Consider the following 17003-nt stretch of genomic DNA (forward strand, 5'->3'; position numbering starts at 1 on the left):
TGTTTCTCCTCTCCCTTATAAAAAAAAGAAAGCTTTACCATTTTTGCCTGAAGTTATTCAATTATCGAACATGAACCGATGAACGTCACGCGTGGCACGTGGGAATCGTCCAATCATTGGTCGTTTCTGGTTACCATTCAAAACTAACCAATCGAATTAGCACGCCTAACTTCATACTGTAAAGAAACTTCGGCTCTGTTGTCTCTGCCAACCTCTGCTTTGTCAGCTTTTGCATGGAATTGTAATCTTTGTTGCAAATAATTGAAGATGATATTATTTCAAATTATTGATAAAAACGTTATGCGACACCATGTCACATAAATGATGCTAATGTTTTTAAAATTATCCCACATTAACGTATTTCTACAAATGTTGTGTTTGGGCTATTTCAAATTTTACCGCTACATTTGAAGTAACCACCTACAACATTTGTTTTGATTTAATTCACTTAACTAGTGTGTGACTGTTAAGTTTTGTTTTGACCGATTTTGAACTAATTTGAACATGTGTAGTGTTTATGTATGTTTTTGATTAGTTTGATAGTTTGATTTTCGGTTGGGTCGTAGTGAAGATAACAATGAAATAATTTAAAATAACAAATAACATTGAATTTAGGCATTTAATACAGAAGGAGTGTAGCTGTCATATCATCATAGGATTCATAGGTGCTAGATGCTTTATCAATATCAATTAAATATTAATGATAATGGCATTGACTTGTAGTATTTTATTGAATTTTAAAATATTTGTTAAAACAGAAAATGATAAGTTGCATTAGAATTTCCAAAAAAATTAATTGTCGTTAATATTAAAATGATGCATAAAATGTGGATAAAATTAAAGAAAATCAACCACAACCATTATCAGATCAAGCCAGAATGCAATGACAATTATAAAAGTCATAAGAGAGTAAATTTTTTAAAGATTTCTTTTGATATTAATTCTGAATATTTAGTGGCCATTGATTCAAAGGGAAATGCTCATTACATTGAGTTGCTAAATAATATTCCTTATTTTACAATTTTGGGTAATATTGGTATAGCTACATCCATAAAACACAACCCACAGATAAGAAATGAATTATTAATTGGATTAAACTCTGGGGAAGTAAAAATTTGTGAAATAGATTCAAAAATTATTCAACATTGCTCATTATTAGGCCATAAATTTCCAGCTACCAATATTTCTTTTTACAAGGATTACTGTTTGACAAGCTCTCACAAAGAAGTCATAATATGGAATCTAAAATCTGGAAGCAAAGCTTATCAATTAAAAGTAAACAAAACAGATTTTTTTATTAAAAAAGCAAATCTTTCATACCTGGGACATATTGTTGTTCTTTATAATAATGATACTATGCAAGCCTGGATGCTTAATGACTTAAGCAATGATTTGAAAGTTAATATAAAGAAATTTAGTATGAATAATATTACAGACATGACTTTTACAAAAGATGGACAAGCATTAATAATAGCAGGAATTAAAAAAAAAATTATTGTACTTAATACATATAATTGGGATTTGTTGGCAAACATTACTTTACCAGACAATTTTATAGGAGTAAAACACCTTTTTATCGTACCCATACCATTGGATGGAGGAGCAAATAAATTAATAGCAATTCTTTCATTAGACTGTACTCTTCATTTCTTTGACTTAAATCTGGAATGTTTTCTAGAAATATCTAAGTCAATAGCAATGATTAAAATATTGGATATATCTTGGGATGGTAGATATTTGGCATATATAACTAGGGAAGGAGACCTAAATTTAATTAATTTAAATGAGTTAATTATAGATAAAGTTTGTAAGAAAGAGCAGAGTTTATCCAGACTCACTGCTCACAAAATAGATGAGCATTTACAGGAAATTAAGGAAACAATAAATAATGAATTGAGATTAGAAAGATTGATACCTATACTAAAAGAATTTGGTAGATACCCAGAAAAGCATCGAGCATTAATCTGGTCACACTTGTTACGGCTGCCATCAAATAGGAAAGCATTTGTTCCTTTGGCTAATAAAACAACTAATCAAAACCTGGCTGTGAATATTTTTAAAAACTATCAATTAGCCAGTCGGAATAAATCATCATTACTGGCTATGATACTTGATTGTTTAATACAGTGGTGTCCAATACTTTCCTATACCCAATTTTTGCCAAATTTTATTTTTCCTTTCATAATAATCTTCCAGGTGATTTATTTAATTTTTAAACATTGTTTCTTTATTTATTTCAATTATTAATCTTATGCTTCCTTGATACAGAGAAATCCATTATTAGCTTTTGAGCTTGTTTTAAGCGTATTATTGAATTATTGTCAAAAGTGGTTTGAGTATCACCCACTCCCTCCTTTGAATACTTTGGGTATAATTGAAAATATTTTTTTGGAAGCAGATTTACATCTGCTAGATTTTTTAACTCAACATGGTATAACTTCTGCCGACTATGCATGGCCATTATTACAAACAGTTTTTAGTGAAGTCTTGACAGCAGACGAATGGCTTATATTATGGGATCATTTGATAACTTTTCAAAAACCTTCTCTTCTATTAATGTGTGTGGTAGCTTTCAATATTTGTTCCAAAGATATTATAATTTCAATGGCACCCACATTAAAAGATTTCAAGCAATTTTACAAAACACAAAGTCATGTTACAGCCAAAGATTTATTAAAAATAGCTTGGCAATTAGAAGGTTCTACTTCAGAAAGAGCACATCCTCAAAAATATTTGCAGTAAGATAATGCTTTTACCTTTAATATTTTCATATATTATGTAACTATTATTTTTCAGAAACACAATTAAAGTATTGCCTGCCAAAGGTCCATATCCACCATTTTTATTAAAAGAATTTCCAGAATTCTTAACTGAAGATTACTGTAATGAGAAAGTAGACCATATTAAAGAGGAGAAAGAGATTGGCAACAAATATTATCAGAAACTTATTGAAATTAAGGAAAAAGAGAGATTGCAATGGGCAAAACAATTATCGTCTATGCAGCTTCATGAAAGAGGATTAAAAGGTATTATGAGTTAATAATTTTAATAACTTTAACGAATGTAAACATTATATATCATCTAATATAATTTATTTGTAGAAATTCAGAAACACAAAAAAGTTTCTGATACCCCAAATGTAAAACAATCTTCAAAATATAAAACATTAAAATATAATATAGATAATTTGGAATGGGAAGTACAAAATCTATTGAAGTCATTAAAATATAAGAGGTCAGCAATTAATACCACTTAATTATATCTCAGCTATATAAAATTTATAAATTGCAAATATTGTGTCAATATGCAACTGCAAAAATAATTACAATATATTCATTTATCTCTAATAAAAATATACTTCTTTACATTGAATATAACAATGTTCAATTGTTTATAATATTAAAATTACTTGTATATTTTAAAACAAGTTGATATGTCAATAATTATTAATCAAATTGAATTAACGATTGTATGGGTACTCCGATTCTTTGTCTTCCTTTTAATCCTGTAAGCTCTATCACTACTAAACATTCAATAATTTTGGTTCCTAACTTTGTTAGCAACTGAGTTGCAGCTTTCATTGAACCTAAAGATACAAATTGTTATAAATATTAATTCAAATAATTAGCATTTATCCTCTTGTACTTTATTTAATTCAGTATAAAATATTTTTTATTACCTCCAGTTGCTAATAAATCATCTACAATCAGAACACGCATACCCTGAGATAGCTGATCAGTTTGAATTTCAAACACAGACTTGAAAGTTAAATCATTATTTGATATCAGCCAATTAATAGATATTTTTATAGCATTATTTATTCCTTACCTCTCCATATTCTAAACTATAACTCTCCTGTAAGACTTTTCCTGGAAGCTTTCCTTTTTTTCTGATTGGGAAAAAAGGTTTTTCAATCTCCATAGAAATTAGAGGACCTAGCAAAAATCCTCGGGAGTCAAGACCAACAATTGCATCTATTTCCAAATTTGAAGTATAGCTGATCAATAGGTCTTTCAGAGCTTTCATCGCATTTATATTGCAAAAAATGCTAAATATATCTCTGTAACAATTTATTAGGTACATAAAAAATAAAATAAATAACTGCATGTTGATAAAATATATGATTATTTTTCAACAATTAATTTTTAGTTTATAAACAATAGTAAAATGATAAACTATATCTCCTGCAGTATAACTCACCTAAAAATTATACCAGGCTTAGGAAAATTTGGGTAACTTTTAATAGCATTCTTTACAATTTCCAATTTCTGTTGTTTCTCCATTTTACTTATTTTTATATTACTCTATGAAATGTAAGTTGGAATGAATCTTGTATTATAATATTAACTACTCCGAAATATTAAAATTTCGATCAAGTTTAAAAATATTGAAAATAATTTTAATAATAATGATAAAATAATGTTAACGCTTAAACTTCTGCATAAGTTTATATTTTTCTATTGTAGATTACATTGGTTGCATCATCACTTACAGTCATTATCACTATTATCAGTTATATTTCCGTTAATGAATTTTAATAGTTTCCAATTGCCATATTATGATAAATTTCAATTTAAAATTCGCTATCATTACAAAAAATAAATAAAGTTATTTATAATGAATTCATTTCTTTTTAATAATGTATTTATTTCACGGTTATATTCAATGTTTATTGATTTTCATCATTATTGACATTAGGCAAATATTAAAACGATTTAACAATACAGTCCAGCACCAGGCACCTCCCTCCAGACTCCAGTTCCCATTCCCACCAGTTCCCAGACTCCCAGTTCCCACTTCCCAGTCCCACTGGTTCCCACCACCACTACCACACCATACCGCACCACTACGGCTCACTACGCTAGTACGCTACGCTAATAAAGATTTGTCGGTTGCTGAATGCCGACAACAGCCGACAATGCCGACTGCTCAATGGGAACATGGGCAATGGCATGGTAGCAATCGGCACTATCGGCAGCATTGGCATTTGGCACTCAGCATTAGCAGGTTAGCAGCAGCACCGTCGCTTTTCAGAACCATGTTCATAACTTCAGAACGCAACAAAAAGTCAGCATAAAAAAAAGCATTATGGACGTTGTGTTGCATATGCGCGGCTCGGAACGGAACACAACCGTTTACTTATTGTTAACTGCTGTTGTATAAATGTTGTAATATGGTTTGTAGTAATTCGTAATTGTAAGTGCAATCTCGAATAATAATTGAGAAAATGCTTAAAATTGTGGTGTAATATATATCTTTTCTTTCTGTAAGTAGATATATCAGAAAGTGATAACGGTCTAATACAACGCCCTATGTGAGTGTGCCGTGTGCTAAAAAAATCAGATCAACACAAAGATTACTAAAAATGCAACACTCGAAAAGGTCGAAAATGTAAAAATACTGAGACACAAAATCTCAAAGTTAAAAAGGTTTTCTTTCAAACATTTTAAGGTATACTTAATGTTGCACAAATATAGTTTGGAATCTAGACGGTAAATATATAATCTTTCTAGATAAAATCTGTTTTATTATTTTTATTGATTATAAATCATTTATGTATAACATCAGTAGCATAATTTTTTTATTAGCTTAAAATAATTATACTTATCTATAATATAATTCTATTATTGTTTAATTTATATCATTAGTCCAAACAATAACTATACTTATAATTTAATTCTTTAATTTTTTATCATTGTGTTATATATTCAGGTAAAATATTTTATTACTAGCCCCTATCTAATTTAATTTTTTTGTGCTTCAAGTCATCAATGGTACATTTAATCAGTTCTGATTGATAAATAATTTAGTATAAAACATAGTATTTATCTATCTTCTACTTATTTTTTTTATTAATAATCTAACATTAATATTTCTTCTTAGTATTGTCATATAGTTTTGTTTAAAATTTTATATCAAAATTGAATAGTAATATAGTTTCAACATTTTATATCAGTTTTTCTACATGTAATATATTTCCATGAGCTAATCTCTCCTTCGAGCAGTATGAGTCACTTTGCATTTTTTAATGTGAATGTAACTTTGTAGTTCATCAAAATAAACTAAAATGCCAGCTCCTCCACCACCACCACCTCCAACATTCAATATAGGAAATGCTGGGGGAGATCAGGGCAGAGGAATGTTATTGCAATCTATAAGAGCTGGAAAAACTTTAAGAAAAACTGTCACTGTAGATAAAAGTGGGCCAGCTATAAGTGGTACATTATTATTAATATTTTAGTATGATTCCGTTTGAAGTTATATTGAACATATTGCTAATATTCATATTATTTTATTTAGGGAAAGTAACAGGTGAAACAGGTGCTCAATATTCTGGTTACAGAAAAAATGAAACTAGTAATATTAACAGCACCAGTAATGTTTCTAATACTGGAACTGTTAATTTAAGTGGAATATTTTTAACTGGAATTCCGAAACTGAAACAAACAGGATTAAGAAATAATATTGTTGAACGAGATGTCAGTAATCCTGTTAATGTTACTTCTAACAATACTTCATTTTCTGGCTCTAATACAATTCCCAGTACAAAACGAGGTCCTCCACCAGAACCTCCACCATCTGCACAGAAACCAATATGCCGTGCTATAGCTCAGGTATAAAGTGAAAGACAATAAATAGTTAATTCCTTTGAATGATGTAATCATTTTTATATGTTTATATTACAAATAATAGGGACATAGCAGTTTGGATAATTCATGTAATACCAATGAAACGACAAAGTTAAGTAAGCCAGCTCTTGCATCAAGACCAGCACAATCATCCTTTACAAATTTACAAAAACCATCACCACCACCAAAAAAGTTAACTTTACCTGGTGGGGGAACCATATCAAGAGCACAGAGTATGAGATTGCCCTGTTCGCCACCTGTTCTTGCTCCAATTCAATCGTCTCTACATCAGTCTCAGGATTATTTAAATGAAACACAGCCAAGACCTGCAAATCGTATTCTAAGGCCACCAATTGCAAGACCTCCTTCCCCTCCCACTTCTAGGGCAAGTTCTGTAGCAACAAGAGCTGCACCTCCCCCACCTCCTTCGAGAGGTGTAACGGCTCCTACGATCCCCCCCCCTGACCCTCCGGTTCCACACAGACCAGCTCCTCCACAACATCAAAGACTGGCACCCCTGCCTCCCCTCCCTCCAACTCCTCCTACTAGAAGCCTATCAATGCGTAATGGCCAAGCTGCAGTCTCCATAGACTTGGATATAAGATTTGCTGACATGTTTCATCCAGTCTCAAGTTTTCCACCACCAGAACCGTTTCGAGGATTTCCCAAAGTCTACAGCAGTAGAAATGGTGAGAATGAGAAGCAGAGGAATTTCTATACTCTTCGAAACCTCACTTTTAAAAAGAGACCGCTTAGCACTTATTATTAAACAAGTTTATTTCCTGCATGGATCTAAACTACATCCATTTTTAATCAAAATTGTTTGCTTGATTACTTATTATATTAATTTCGGCAAAGATGCTAATATACGGAGAAAAAGCATCAAATGTCAATGCTAATATGGAAATGCTTTTGTCAATACTAATGGTGTATGGCATGCCGCACTAACACATACCTTTATTCATCATAAAAGAAGCTATGTAGCAAATAACTGCATGTATAACAATCTTTGTTTTCTACTTTAAAAAAGCTGCATGTAGCACATACTGCAAATAGTAGTTAACAGAGCAAGGTATGAGGTTTGTGTGTATTTATGATAGAGGCAGCTTTTATAGAATAATATATGATTTTCAATAAAATTACAGCAGCTAAACAACCGGCACCAGCTCCGCCTCTTCGTTCATCAACCACTTCGAATACAATGCTTCCATTAAACAATTCAGCAAGTGGTAAACAGTGGCAGCAAAATGCAACTTCTTTAGCATATTAAACTTATTTTTACTTTATTTGTTTCAATCCCTTATCGTTTTTAAAGAAGTCTAAAAATAAATAGATAAAATCATTGAGTTATGCATAAATCATAGTTGAATAAAATAATTAATATTTTTAAATAATGAAAGTAAAAGAACTTATTATATTTGAAGTTATCAAAAGAACAAAGATACTTTAATAAGAGTATTATAGAAAAACAGTATACCAATATTTATAATTAAATTAAAACTATTACTGAGGGAATTTCTTAATGAGATGCTTTCAATGTCATTGTGATAATTGTTTTGAATTTAATTGATGGTGTTATCGGATAATTACTATTTTTTCTTCATTTTACGGTACAGTTGTAAATATTAAAAGTATTCTTTTATACGAACGTTCTAGAAATTTCATATCAGAATATAAATGTATTAAAATTGAAAGATCATTAGTACACATGAAAGAACAGAAGCGTTAATGGTTTTAATCTATATAATTAAAAATAAACAATAAAGATATCCTCAGTTTAATTATATATATAAATCAAATAAATAACTGAATATCACAAAATTTGCATTATTGTTATTGCAAATTATTCAATTATAAAAACTGTTGGTTTAAATATTCGGCTACATTGTTTTAGAAATCTAATATCTGTATAGATATTATTTTGATGGTGGCATATCAGTCAAATATTTGATATATTACTGTTAAGTTCTAATGCACAATACTTGTTACTTCTATCGTGATGTGACACAATACTAAAAACTATAAGATAATATCTCCATAATTAACAGCAAGAATTATTATAACTACATTGAAGTTTATGCTCGTATGTGTATCTGCGTGTGTGCGCGTATATGTGTTTAAAATTAGTATATTTCATAAACTATAAACTGTCGCAGCAATAGGGGCAGTTAAACTTGTGGTAATAATACAAAATAATCGTTATAAATTACATAACATATGCATAATCTTGTAAAATTATATAAATATATATATATATAAAGTGTTAAGCATTGTTATTTATAGTGGTACTTTCGTATTATTTTTTACTTAAGCAGAAAAAATAATTCATATTTAGCATATTATTTTTTATCATTAAGTATAATAATTTAAAAATAATCTAAGAGAAAAATTTATAAGATCTTATAATATAATTGGAAGTTGATACATTTTTTGGTATTAACAAAGTTTATTCTTGAACTGAAAATAATAAATATATATCTGTATACATATTAATATGTTTATTATACAAGATGTTCCAGAAAAGTCGGAGCAGTAAAAGTTTTCGTTAACTAAACATTTAAAATAAAAATGTTTTCGGACATATTTTTAGTATTTTTGTATATACATATATTAGATGGTTGTGTGCATTGTTTTAATCTTCGATGGTATAGAAATTTATTTGCATATTTATGTAGCTTCTCTTAAGAGCTTTTCAAGATACTATATTGATGTATGATTAAGACGACATATTTACGAGATGTTTCGATTTTACATTGAATACTGGCTCTGATACTTAAAATGCCTTAGAGCACGCAGGTATAAGAAGATACTTATTTCTATAATTTTAAGATACCAATTCTTTTGTATTTCTTTGAAACTTCTTTCTATTACATACAAATATGTCTTATACAAAAATTAATATCTCATAGTTATGTAAATAAATTTTTGTTTTATATTTATATTTTAGAACGTTAACTTTTTAGTAATGGAATCTATATAAGTGCGGATTTGGCTGAAGTAGTGTGTGGCTACCACGATTTAAAATAATATTCGTTCAGCTACTTTTAGTTTGAAATACAAATATTTTACAAATGTTTAAATTAATTCATATATCAATTTAGTATTTTGGAGAGCCCTTTAGATAAGCTACAAAAATATGCAATAAATAAATAAAGTTTCTAGAATACTTAATTGTTGGGGGTCTTTTGATGTATCAACCTTTTTGGGACACCCTGAGTTCGATATCCTATAAGTTTCCATTAAATGCAATTTATATTTAAAATATAAGCTCACATTATTGCAGTCTATACAAATATGTTTATCATAATGGTAATTATATTACTTTTTCTAGTTGAAGAATAAAAACTATTATTTGACCAAATCATTTTGTTCAATAAAAATACTTATTAATAATATAACAATTTTAACATGGGAAAGGAATAATTAGGTACTTTTGATTGTATAATTCTAAAATTTAATTAAATTATTCAATATTTTCTAGAAAATTCTCAATACATCGTAATAGCGGATGTGAATCGTTAAAAACATTTTTAGTGACATTGTGGCGAATTAAGTAAAATTAATCTATAGTTCCAATTCTTTTTCTATGATTTTACGATATTCATCGAAACCTCCTTCAATGCATCGAACTGATCCTTCACCACAAACCCACAACTCTGTGCAAACCATGCGAATTAATCTTTCATCATGTGAAACTAAAATTACGCCAGCCTGTAAAGTAAGTTATTTATTTAAATTAAAAAAATATTGATAATTACTTTTTTTGATAATTTTGTAAAGCAATTTATATAAGCATTGTCACAGTAAAAACATTATTATATTAATTTTTTTTAATTATAAAGTACTTAACTGGCAGCTATTAAGAGCTTTTCCTAATGCTTCAATAGATTCAATATCAAGGTGATTTGTAGGTTCATCTAATACTAAGAAATTTGGCATTGCAGCGCACATCAAAGCAAATGCGACTCTCGATTTTTGACCTCCAGAAAGTGAGTTTATAGTTTGTAACGCTAAATCCCCGCTTATTCCAAAACTACCTAACATTCTTCTGTATTCTTCGATCGGTTTTCCTGAAATTGGTATAAACAATTATATTGACCACAAATGCTATCTTAAAATTCTTAATTAAATGTAATCCATTAAATAGTAATGTTATACCAGGGAAGTGATTTTGTAATAGTTCCACAGGACAAACCCTCATATCCAATTGATCTACATGATGTTGACTAAAATATCCAAATTTCAAATTTCGATGAACATGAACAGTTCCGCGTGTGGGGCTTAAATCTCCAGTTACAATTTTTAAAAGTGTTGTTTTTCCTGCACCATTTTCCCCTACGATACAGATGCGAGATTGCAAACTTCCAGTAAGATTCACATTAGTGAAAACATCTTGTCCTTCTTTATAACGGAAGGAAACTTCATTCAATTGCAAAATTGGCGGACTAAGAGGCTCTATATCTGGGAACCGTAAAGTAACTTCTCCTTCTTTTTCCATAGGTTTTAACTCTGGTCTATTTTTTTAACCAAAAGAAAAAAATTATTTTTGATTAAAAATATACATTTCAATTTAAATTGTGTTAATGCATTTTCATGGCTTTGATATTTTATGAACTTACAGTTTTTCTAACATTTTTATTTTGCTTTGAACACTAGAGGCACGATTGGCATTATAGCGAAATCGATCAATGAATTCTTGTACATGGGCTCTCTTTGCTTGTTGCGCCTCATACTCTCTTTGTTGATTCCTTTCTCGCTCACCTTTTGTTTTTGCAAATTGTTCATAGTTCCCGCGATAAGTTTCAATCTTTTGCCCTTTCAAATATAAAATATCAGTAGGCACCTGTAATACATTAGTTAACATTAATTTAGGTATTTAACCTGATTATTTTATAAAATTAAAATTATACCGCATCTAAGAAATTTCTGTCGTGAGACACTACGAGTAACGTTGTTGGCCACGCTTGCAGATACTTCTCCAACCAAAGAATAGCTTTAATATCCAACATATTTGTAGGTTCATCGAGTAATAAAAGATCGGGTCTGGAAAATAAAGCCCTTGCTAATGCCAAACGCATTCGCCATCCACCCGAAAAAGCTTTTGTTGGCCAAGACTGTCTTTCTACAGAAAACCCAAGACCTGATAAAATAGCACTTGCTCTAGCAGGCGCTTTATCTACTTCAGCCAATTGCATTGCTTCGTAAATTTTAGCTAATTCTTCTCCCAAGACATCAGATTTTCCTCCATCCTTTTCAATTAATGCTTGTAGTTTTGCTTCTTGGCTAAGCAGCACGCATCTTTCTTCGTCGCTCTCTAGTACCGATTCAAGCGCTGATGTATCATCTCCGGCAACTTCTTGCTCTACATGTAAGACTCTTATATGCGCTGGTATCCGTAACTGCTTACTTATAGGATGAAAAATATAAATTAAAGTATAAAGGTTTATATAAATAATTAAATAATTTATATATACTATTTAAATATTTACAATACCTTGAAATCATACGGAGCAGCGTAGTTTTCCCAAGTCCGTTTCTTCCTATAAGACCATAACGTCTGCCAAATGCTAAAGTTAAATCAGCACCTTGCAGCAATATTCTATCACCATATGCTACATCAAAATTTTCTATTCTAATATCTTGCGTTTTATTGACTCCACCTTTGGTTTCTAATTTACTATCTTTTTTACTAGTCATTTGGCTTGCACTAGCAGAGTCTGTGCCAAGGCTAACATTTATGGGACGATTGTTACTACCAAGTTCTCCTGTGCGTTTTTCTTGCTTTTGTTGCAGTTTAGCCTCTGCTTTTTCTAATTTTTTAGCATCTACTTTCTACAAAATAAAGTTATTTTGACATGTCTATACTGCCTAATATAGTATGAAAAAAAGGGGCCCTACATATTTTATTACCAAAAAATTATATTTATTTCAACTTTATGAGGTTAAGTGAAAGTTAATAAAAAAAACCTTGAGACTTAAATTATTCATGTTGTGAAAGAAAAACATACCATTGCATCATCTCTAGTCGTAACCCATATACTTTTAATTTGTTCAACTTGTGCTTCTAACATAGCAGCCATGGAACCTAAATGAACTGGCGTATTTAGTACTTTATTAACACCATTTCTCCTATTTTCTTCTGTCCCATCATTGGAGCTTCCTTTTAGCATTTCTAATAGTTTTTCACATATTTGCCTAAATATAAAATATAACTTTAAATATCTCTTTGCTGAGAGATAAGGTAAAACATAATTTATATTTTATTTATGTATAAATAATAATAATACAGATAGTAATAATAGAGATGATAAATTAATTTTCAACTATAATAAAATATAAAAATGCAACAATTATACAGACCTAACCTCGTTTTCAGGTTTCTCAGCAACTTCATGTAATACTTCTCCTATAGCCTCATAAATTTCATTGCCGTCTTCAAAATCATCTTTGGAGCTATCTAAAATACCTTTATGTATAAACAAATAAAATTGTTAGTAAAGAAATAAGCATAGAACAGAAGTTTAGAGGTTATATCTCATATCCAACCTTCAACATATTGATATAAATCATCATCTATCATTGGGAATTGACTCCTAATATATTCCTCACACGCTGCCATACTAATTAAAATAATAAAAGAAATAGACAATAAGAATTTACACCTAAATTAATTAGACAATCGTTTTTGACAGAAGAAATGTCAAATAATTCGCAGTCTCGATGAACACATGTCTATTAGATACGCCATTTTGTTTTTATCAAAAATAGCCAAAGTCAAGTCAGTGTCCATTCTCAGTATCATTGCAATTGATTTCATACGAGGGATAATATTATATATTAATATTTTTAAATTATTGATTCTACATAAATATGATGAAAAAAAAGTTTTGCATTCCGATAAAAGCAAAGTTTTATGTGGTTAAAGCTTGTTGTCATTTAAGTTTTTAGTAAAAAAATAGAGGCCATCTTGAAGCTGTCAAAACTGTGCCCTGATCCTTTCTTCTCTTGTCAGATTCTAATTTTATTCACAATTATTCTTCAATTTAAAGTGGCAATTGTTTTATTAAAAAATTAACACATGTGGATGAACTGCCAATTGCTGGAAAAGTATAAATACAAAACATGTATATTTGTGCAGAATAAGATTCAGAGTAGAGTGGTTGGTGTAGTTGGAGATCAATGTTTCCATCAGCATATTCTTGTGCTGAAACATTGGTGTATAAACTATAACTTTTAAAACCTGTGTGTGAAGCTCGTTGTTTTCGATATAATAAGATTTAAGGTGTTTTAAGTACTAAGTCAATGGTTTTACCAATATGCTTTTATGTTGAAACATCATAACATTCATATGTAAACAACAATTAATTATTTCCATTTCGAATTGAAAAAATAGTTTTTTTTTCTACAAGACGAAATGGCAACAAATGGTGAAGAGTCTGATTCAGATGATATTATACAATCATATATGCACACATTACCAAAAAGGCATTGCATTCGGATTCCTAATACTGATGACAACCAAGAAACGGTAGATTTTTTAACAAAATATATCACAATTTTAAATTATAAACAATTGTTTAAAATACTAATCAATAAAATATAAAAAATATTCTAATAATTATAACTGTTTAAATTCAACTATATTATTTTATTGCTTTTAGGGAACCCAATCAAACGAACAAAGACAAATAGAAGAAGATGAAGCTGAAGACACTGATAGAAATGAAAGTTTAAAATTATGGGAAGTTAAACAAATGGCAAAAGGTTTTATGGACAATACTATTAATAAAGTTTTAGAGAACTACATAATGCAACCATCAAGATTATTTCGTGACAATGATATGGAAAATACAGCAGTGATGATGGCTATACAGAATCATGGATTAGTACATAGTACAGGGGACAGCCTTTTTCTTACTAGCCATGCATATGATTCTAGTTATGAACAGAGTGAAGCAAATTTTTCTACTTTTAATCCAGTATCTGTAGAGCCATTTGAAGTGGATAATTCAGCCGTAGTAGAAAAATGCAACGAATCTGATACAAGTTTAGAGGATACTGATGATAGTGACCAGCAAGAAGACTTTTTAGAAAGAGCTGTGGCTGAAGCTATAAAGAAAAAGGGGCTTATAATCTCTAATATTTTAAAATAAAACTGTTAAAGTGAAAATTATTATGGTAAGACCTTACATAAGTATCTATGAATAAACATATTTCAATAAGTTTTATGGAAAACAAATGATCTAATTTTCATTATAAATCTGTAAAATAGTTTTAAACTTAGGAAAAGACAATTTTCAATAATGACACAAAATTACATTCCTTTTTTAGTATATTTTATTTTTGTTTAAGTAAATATTTGCTTACCGTTTATACGTAGCAGTAAATATATAATTATTAAGTTTTCGTTTTATAAAAAGAGTTTACTCTTTCTGACTGATATGTTATATAATTTTTAATTTATAAATTAGTTTGGTATAAAATCTCGTCGCAATGAGAAACAGAAGCCATATTTCATTTTAAATTATTTTGCAAAAAAAAAATCAACTTTAATTGATGCTGACAAAAATAAATGAATATGATGAAAACATTATTTTATAGAGGATAAGATTTATTTTATTCAGAAATAATATATCATTTTATAAACTAATGCCATTTAATATCATTGCGATGTACAAATAATGAGATTATTTTTGGTCATTTATGAAAATTAACTTTATAGTACAATATTAAGAAAAAATTGTTGAAACATCTAATGGTATCCAGTTCCTTCATTCGCCATAACTCATTGCAAATAATATAATATACATACATACATATATATATATATATACATACATTCAATGTGACTACAACATGATTTAAAAGTAATCATAATTTTACAAGTCTTCTAATACAATCATATATTTCTAAAAGTAAAACTATTATTTGCAACAGCAAGAATGAATACTTAAGAAATTCATTTTCATAGAATTGAATGCTGCAGAAAGCACATTAATACAAAAAACTTATATTCTTTAAAACCATGCAGATTCTGGAAAAATCTGCTACACATTATTGTACTGTTTATAAAATCAAAAGGATAAAAAATTAAGACAAAATTGCAAGTGACAGTAAATGTGACACTTAATTTATTGGAAATCTTAAATTTTGTCTGTGTTTAAATAATTCTCATAAATTGTCACTTTATAAATTTTGTAAATACATTATTATAAAGACAAAATTTGTAAACAATAAAGTAATTATGTTCTGTAAATTCTGTCAATAAAAGGTGATCTGCATATGCCACGAGTTATTATCTTTTTACTAACTAAAAACAAACATTACAAATTTATATATTATTCATTAAATGATAAACAATTTCTTTAAACAATTATGTAACCATTTTGACAGGCGCGCTCCAATAATGTAGCGTGTTCGCTCATGAGACTTAAATTTTACATTTGATCGTTATTTTTATCAACAATTTTGATTTTAAATATAAATTTTATTTCTCGATCATAATAAACTATATACCTATTTAATATTTTCACTTTAAAATCATTTTGTTTTTGTCATAGTACACAAAATGTAAGTACATACATACAGAGTGTTTCACCTAATTCGCCCCAGAGCGTGGACGTATAATTTCATTTACCTTCGTAACTATAAAACGTATTAAATTTTTGCATAAAAAACATTTTTTTATATACACAGATAGTACTTTCATAAAACTTCTATGAACAAAATTGATATCTCTTGTATTTACGAGGATGAGTGAATTTTTATTTCCACGGTCTGTGAAGTGAATTAAGGAAACACCTTATATTTTAAACTTTGTTGATTTTTTATGTGAGTGTGTGTGTGAATAATAACTTTTATAACAAAATACCTATTAGATACACATTATGAAATTAAAACAATTGAAAAATATTTACTAACGGAGTAAAAATTATAAATAAAAAGTGAAAGAAAGCAGATTTTGGAGAAAAATTTGTATTAGAGTGCTAACAATTGCTATAATAAATTATTACGAAACACATCTTTGGTATTGTTCGGGTGGAGGGAGGGGTTATGTGGGAAAAAGAAAAGGATCCGCAAGGATTGCGAGGTGGACGGGTGGAAGGATATTACTTGTGTCATCTCTGCTTGTGTATCATAAGTGATCGTAAGCTATGTACGAGTCGAACACAGAAGCATTATTGCACCAGAGTTGTTGCACACATGAAAGGAGCTTGCTATTAGTGTGAAGTGAAAGAAAGAGATGGCGTTGATTGGTAAAGAGTGGGGAGGACCCACTAGAATGAACGAATAGGAAAAGAGTAGAAGAGTTAGCGTCTACCTCTCCTCCTCACTCTTCCCCCTCTTTTTCTCACTAACCGTCCCATTCCGTTC

At 29.3% G+C, this 17003-nt stretch overlaps 5 protein-coding genes across 11 annotated transcripts; 3 read left to right on the forward strand and 2 right to left on the reverse strand.

Moving 5' to 3' along the window:
• The first annotated feature begins 501 nt into the window (after positions 1–501).
• On the forward strand, positions 502–3256 carry LOC136775840 (TBC1 domain family member 31). Of its 2 annotated transcripts, XM_066730953.1 has the most exons (5): positions 581–665; positions 759–2196; positions 2269–2738; positions 2797–3026; positions 3102–3256. In XM_066730953.1, the coding sequence occupies exons 2-5, from the start codon at positions 814–816 to the stop codon at positions 3254–3256; spliced, it is 2238 nt and encodes a 745-aa protein (XP_066587050.1). In that variant the 5' UTR covers positions 581–665; positions 759–813. The 2 variants fall into 2 exon arrangements, with proteins under 2 accessions (XP_066587049.1, XP_066587050.1); XM_066730952.1 differs by having other exon boundaries at positions 502–2196.
• A 5-nt stretch (positions 3257–3261) lies between these two features.
• Positions 3262–4793, reverse strand: Aprt (adenine phosphoribosyltransferase). The gene is made up of 5 exons (XM_066730966.1): positions 4493–4793; positions 4201–4304; positions 3829–4060; positions 3680–3758; positions 3262–3586 (listed from the first exon to the last, which is right to left on the reverse strand). The coding sequence occupies exons 1-5, from the start codon at positions 4496–4498 to the stop codon at positions 3447–3449; spliced, it is 561 nt and encodes a 186-aa protein (XP_066587063.1). The 5' UTR covers positions 4499–4793; the 3' UTR covers positions 3262–3446.
• Positions 4794–5025: 232 nt separating this feature from the next.
• Positions 5026–8892, forward strand: LOC136775844 (WAS/WASL-interacting protein family member 1-like). 6 transcript variants are annotated; one of them, XR_010822996.1, is made up of 6 exons: positions 5026–5196; positions 5275–5492; positions 6049–6218; positions 6301–6614; positions 6694–7701; positions 7775–7912. XR_010822996.1 is itself a non-coding variant. In XM_066730960.1 (6 exons), the coding sequence occupies exons 3-6, from the start codon at positions 6068–6070 to the stop codon at positions 7897–7899; spliced, it is 1212 nt and encodes a 403-aa protein (XP_066587057.1). In that variant the 5' UTR covers positions 5026–5196; positions 5275–5492; positions 6049–6067; the 3' UTR covers positions 7900–8892. The 6 variants fall into 6 exon arrangements, 4 of the variants coding, with proteins under 4 accessions (XP_066587057.1, XP_066587056.1, XP_066587055.1 ...); XR_010822997.1 differs by having other exon boundaries at positions 7778–7907; XM_066730960.1 differs by having other exon boundaries at positions 6694–7318; positions 7778–8892.
• Positions 8893–9026: 134 nt separating this feature from the next.
• Positions 9027–13364, reverse strand: LOC136775842 (ATP-binding cassette sub-family F member 3). The gene is made up of 9 exons (XM_066730954.1): positions 13176–13364; positions 12990–13095; positions 12638–12824; positions 12124–12461; positions 11540–12035; positions 11249–11472; positions 10788–11143; positions 10486–10699; positions 9027–10347 (listed from the first exon to the last, which is right to left on the reverse strand). Exons 1-9 carry the CDS (start codon positions 13246–13248, stop codon positions 10194–10196), a joined length of 2148 nt encoding a protein of 715 aa, XP_066587051.1. The 5' UTR covers positions 13249–13364; the 3' UTR covers positions 9027–10193.
• Positions 13365–13408: 44 nt separating this feature from the next.
• LOC136775265 (uncharacterized) lies at positions 13409–16840 on the forward strand. Its single transcript, XM_066729867.1, has 2 exons — positions 13409–14157; positions 14291–16840. The coding sequence occupies exons 1-2, from the start codon at positions 14044–14046 to the stop codon at positions 14780–14782; spliced, it is 606 nt and encodes a 201-aa protein (XP_066585964.1). The 5' UTR covers positions 13409–14043; the 3' UTR covers positions 14783–16840.
• Positions 16841–17003: the final 163 nt, after the last annotated feature.

This window comes from Prorops nasuta, unplaced genomic scaffold (assembly GCF_024137725.1).
Source record: "Prorops nasuta isolate Cenicafe-Biocafe unplaced genomic scaffold, Cenicafe_Pnas_1.2 PNAS00008, whole genome shotgun sequence".
NCBI lineage: Eukaryota > Metazoa > Arthropoda > Insecta > Hymenoptera > Bethylidae > Prorops > Prorops nasuta.

Bases quoted from the DNA above. Each gene is read 5' to 3' on its own strand.
- LOC136775840 (XM_066730952.1), top strand. From the start codon at position 814: ATGATGCATAAAATGTGGATAAAATTAAAGAAAATCAACCACAACCAT. The intron at 2,197-2,268 runs GTGATTTATTTA...TCCTTGATACAG, and splicing joins CTTTCATAATAATCTTCCAG to AGAAATCCATTATTAGCTTT. The intron at 2,739-2,796 runs GTAAGATAATGC...ATTATTTTTCAG, and splicing joins CATCCTCAAAAATATTTGCA to AAACACAATTAAAGTATTGC.
- Aprt (XM_066730966.1), bottom strand. The intron at 4,061-4,200 runs GTGAGTTATACT...AAATTGTTACAG, and splicing joins AAGCCTGGTATAATTTTTAG to AGATATATTTAGCATTTTTT. The intron at 3,759-3,828 runs GTAAGGAATAAA...TTAACTTTCAAG, and splicing joins ATAGTTTAGAATATGGAGAG to TCTGTGTTTGAAATTCAAAC.
- LOC136775844 (XM_066730959.1), top strand. From the start codon at position 6,068: ATGCCAGCTCCTCCACCACCACCACCTCCAACATTCAATATAGGAAAT. The intron at 6,219-6,300 runs GTACATTATTAT...TATTTTATTTAG, and splicing joins AAGTGGGCCAGCTATAAGTG to GGAAAGTAACAGGTGAAACA. The intron at 7,319-7,774 runs GTGAGAATGAGA...ATAAAATTACAG, and splicing joins AGTCTACAGCAGTAGAAATG to CAGCTAAACAACCGGCACCA.
- LOC136775842 (XM_066730954.1), bottom strand. From the start codon at position 13,248: ATGGCAGCGTGTGAGGAATATATTAGGAGTCAATTCCCAATGATAGAT. The intron at 12,825-12,989 runs GTCTGTATAATT...TTTTATATTTAG, and splicing joins AAACCTGAAAACGAGGTTAG to GCAAATATGTGAAAAACTAT. The intron at 10,348-10,485 runs CTGCCAGTTAAG...TAAATAACTTAC, and splicing joins TTAGGAAAAGCTCTTAATAG to TTTACAGGCTGGCGTAATTT.
- LOC136775265 (XM_066729867.1), top strand. From the start codon at position 14,044: ATGGCAACAAATGGTGAAGAGTCTGATTCAGATGATATTATACAATCA. The intron at 14,158-14,290 runs GTAGATTTTTTA...TATTGCTTTTAG, and splicing joins CTGATGACAACCAAGAAACG to GGAACCCAATCAAACGAACA.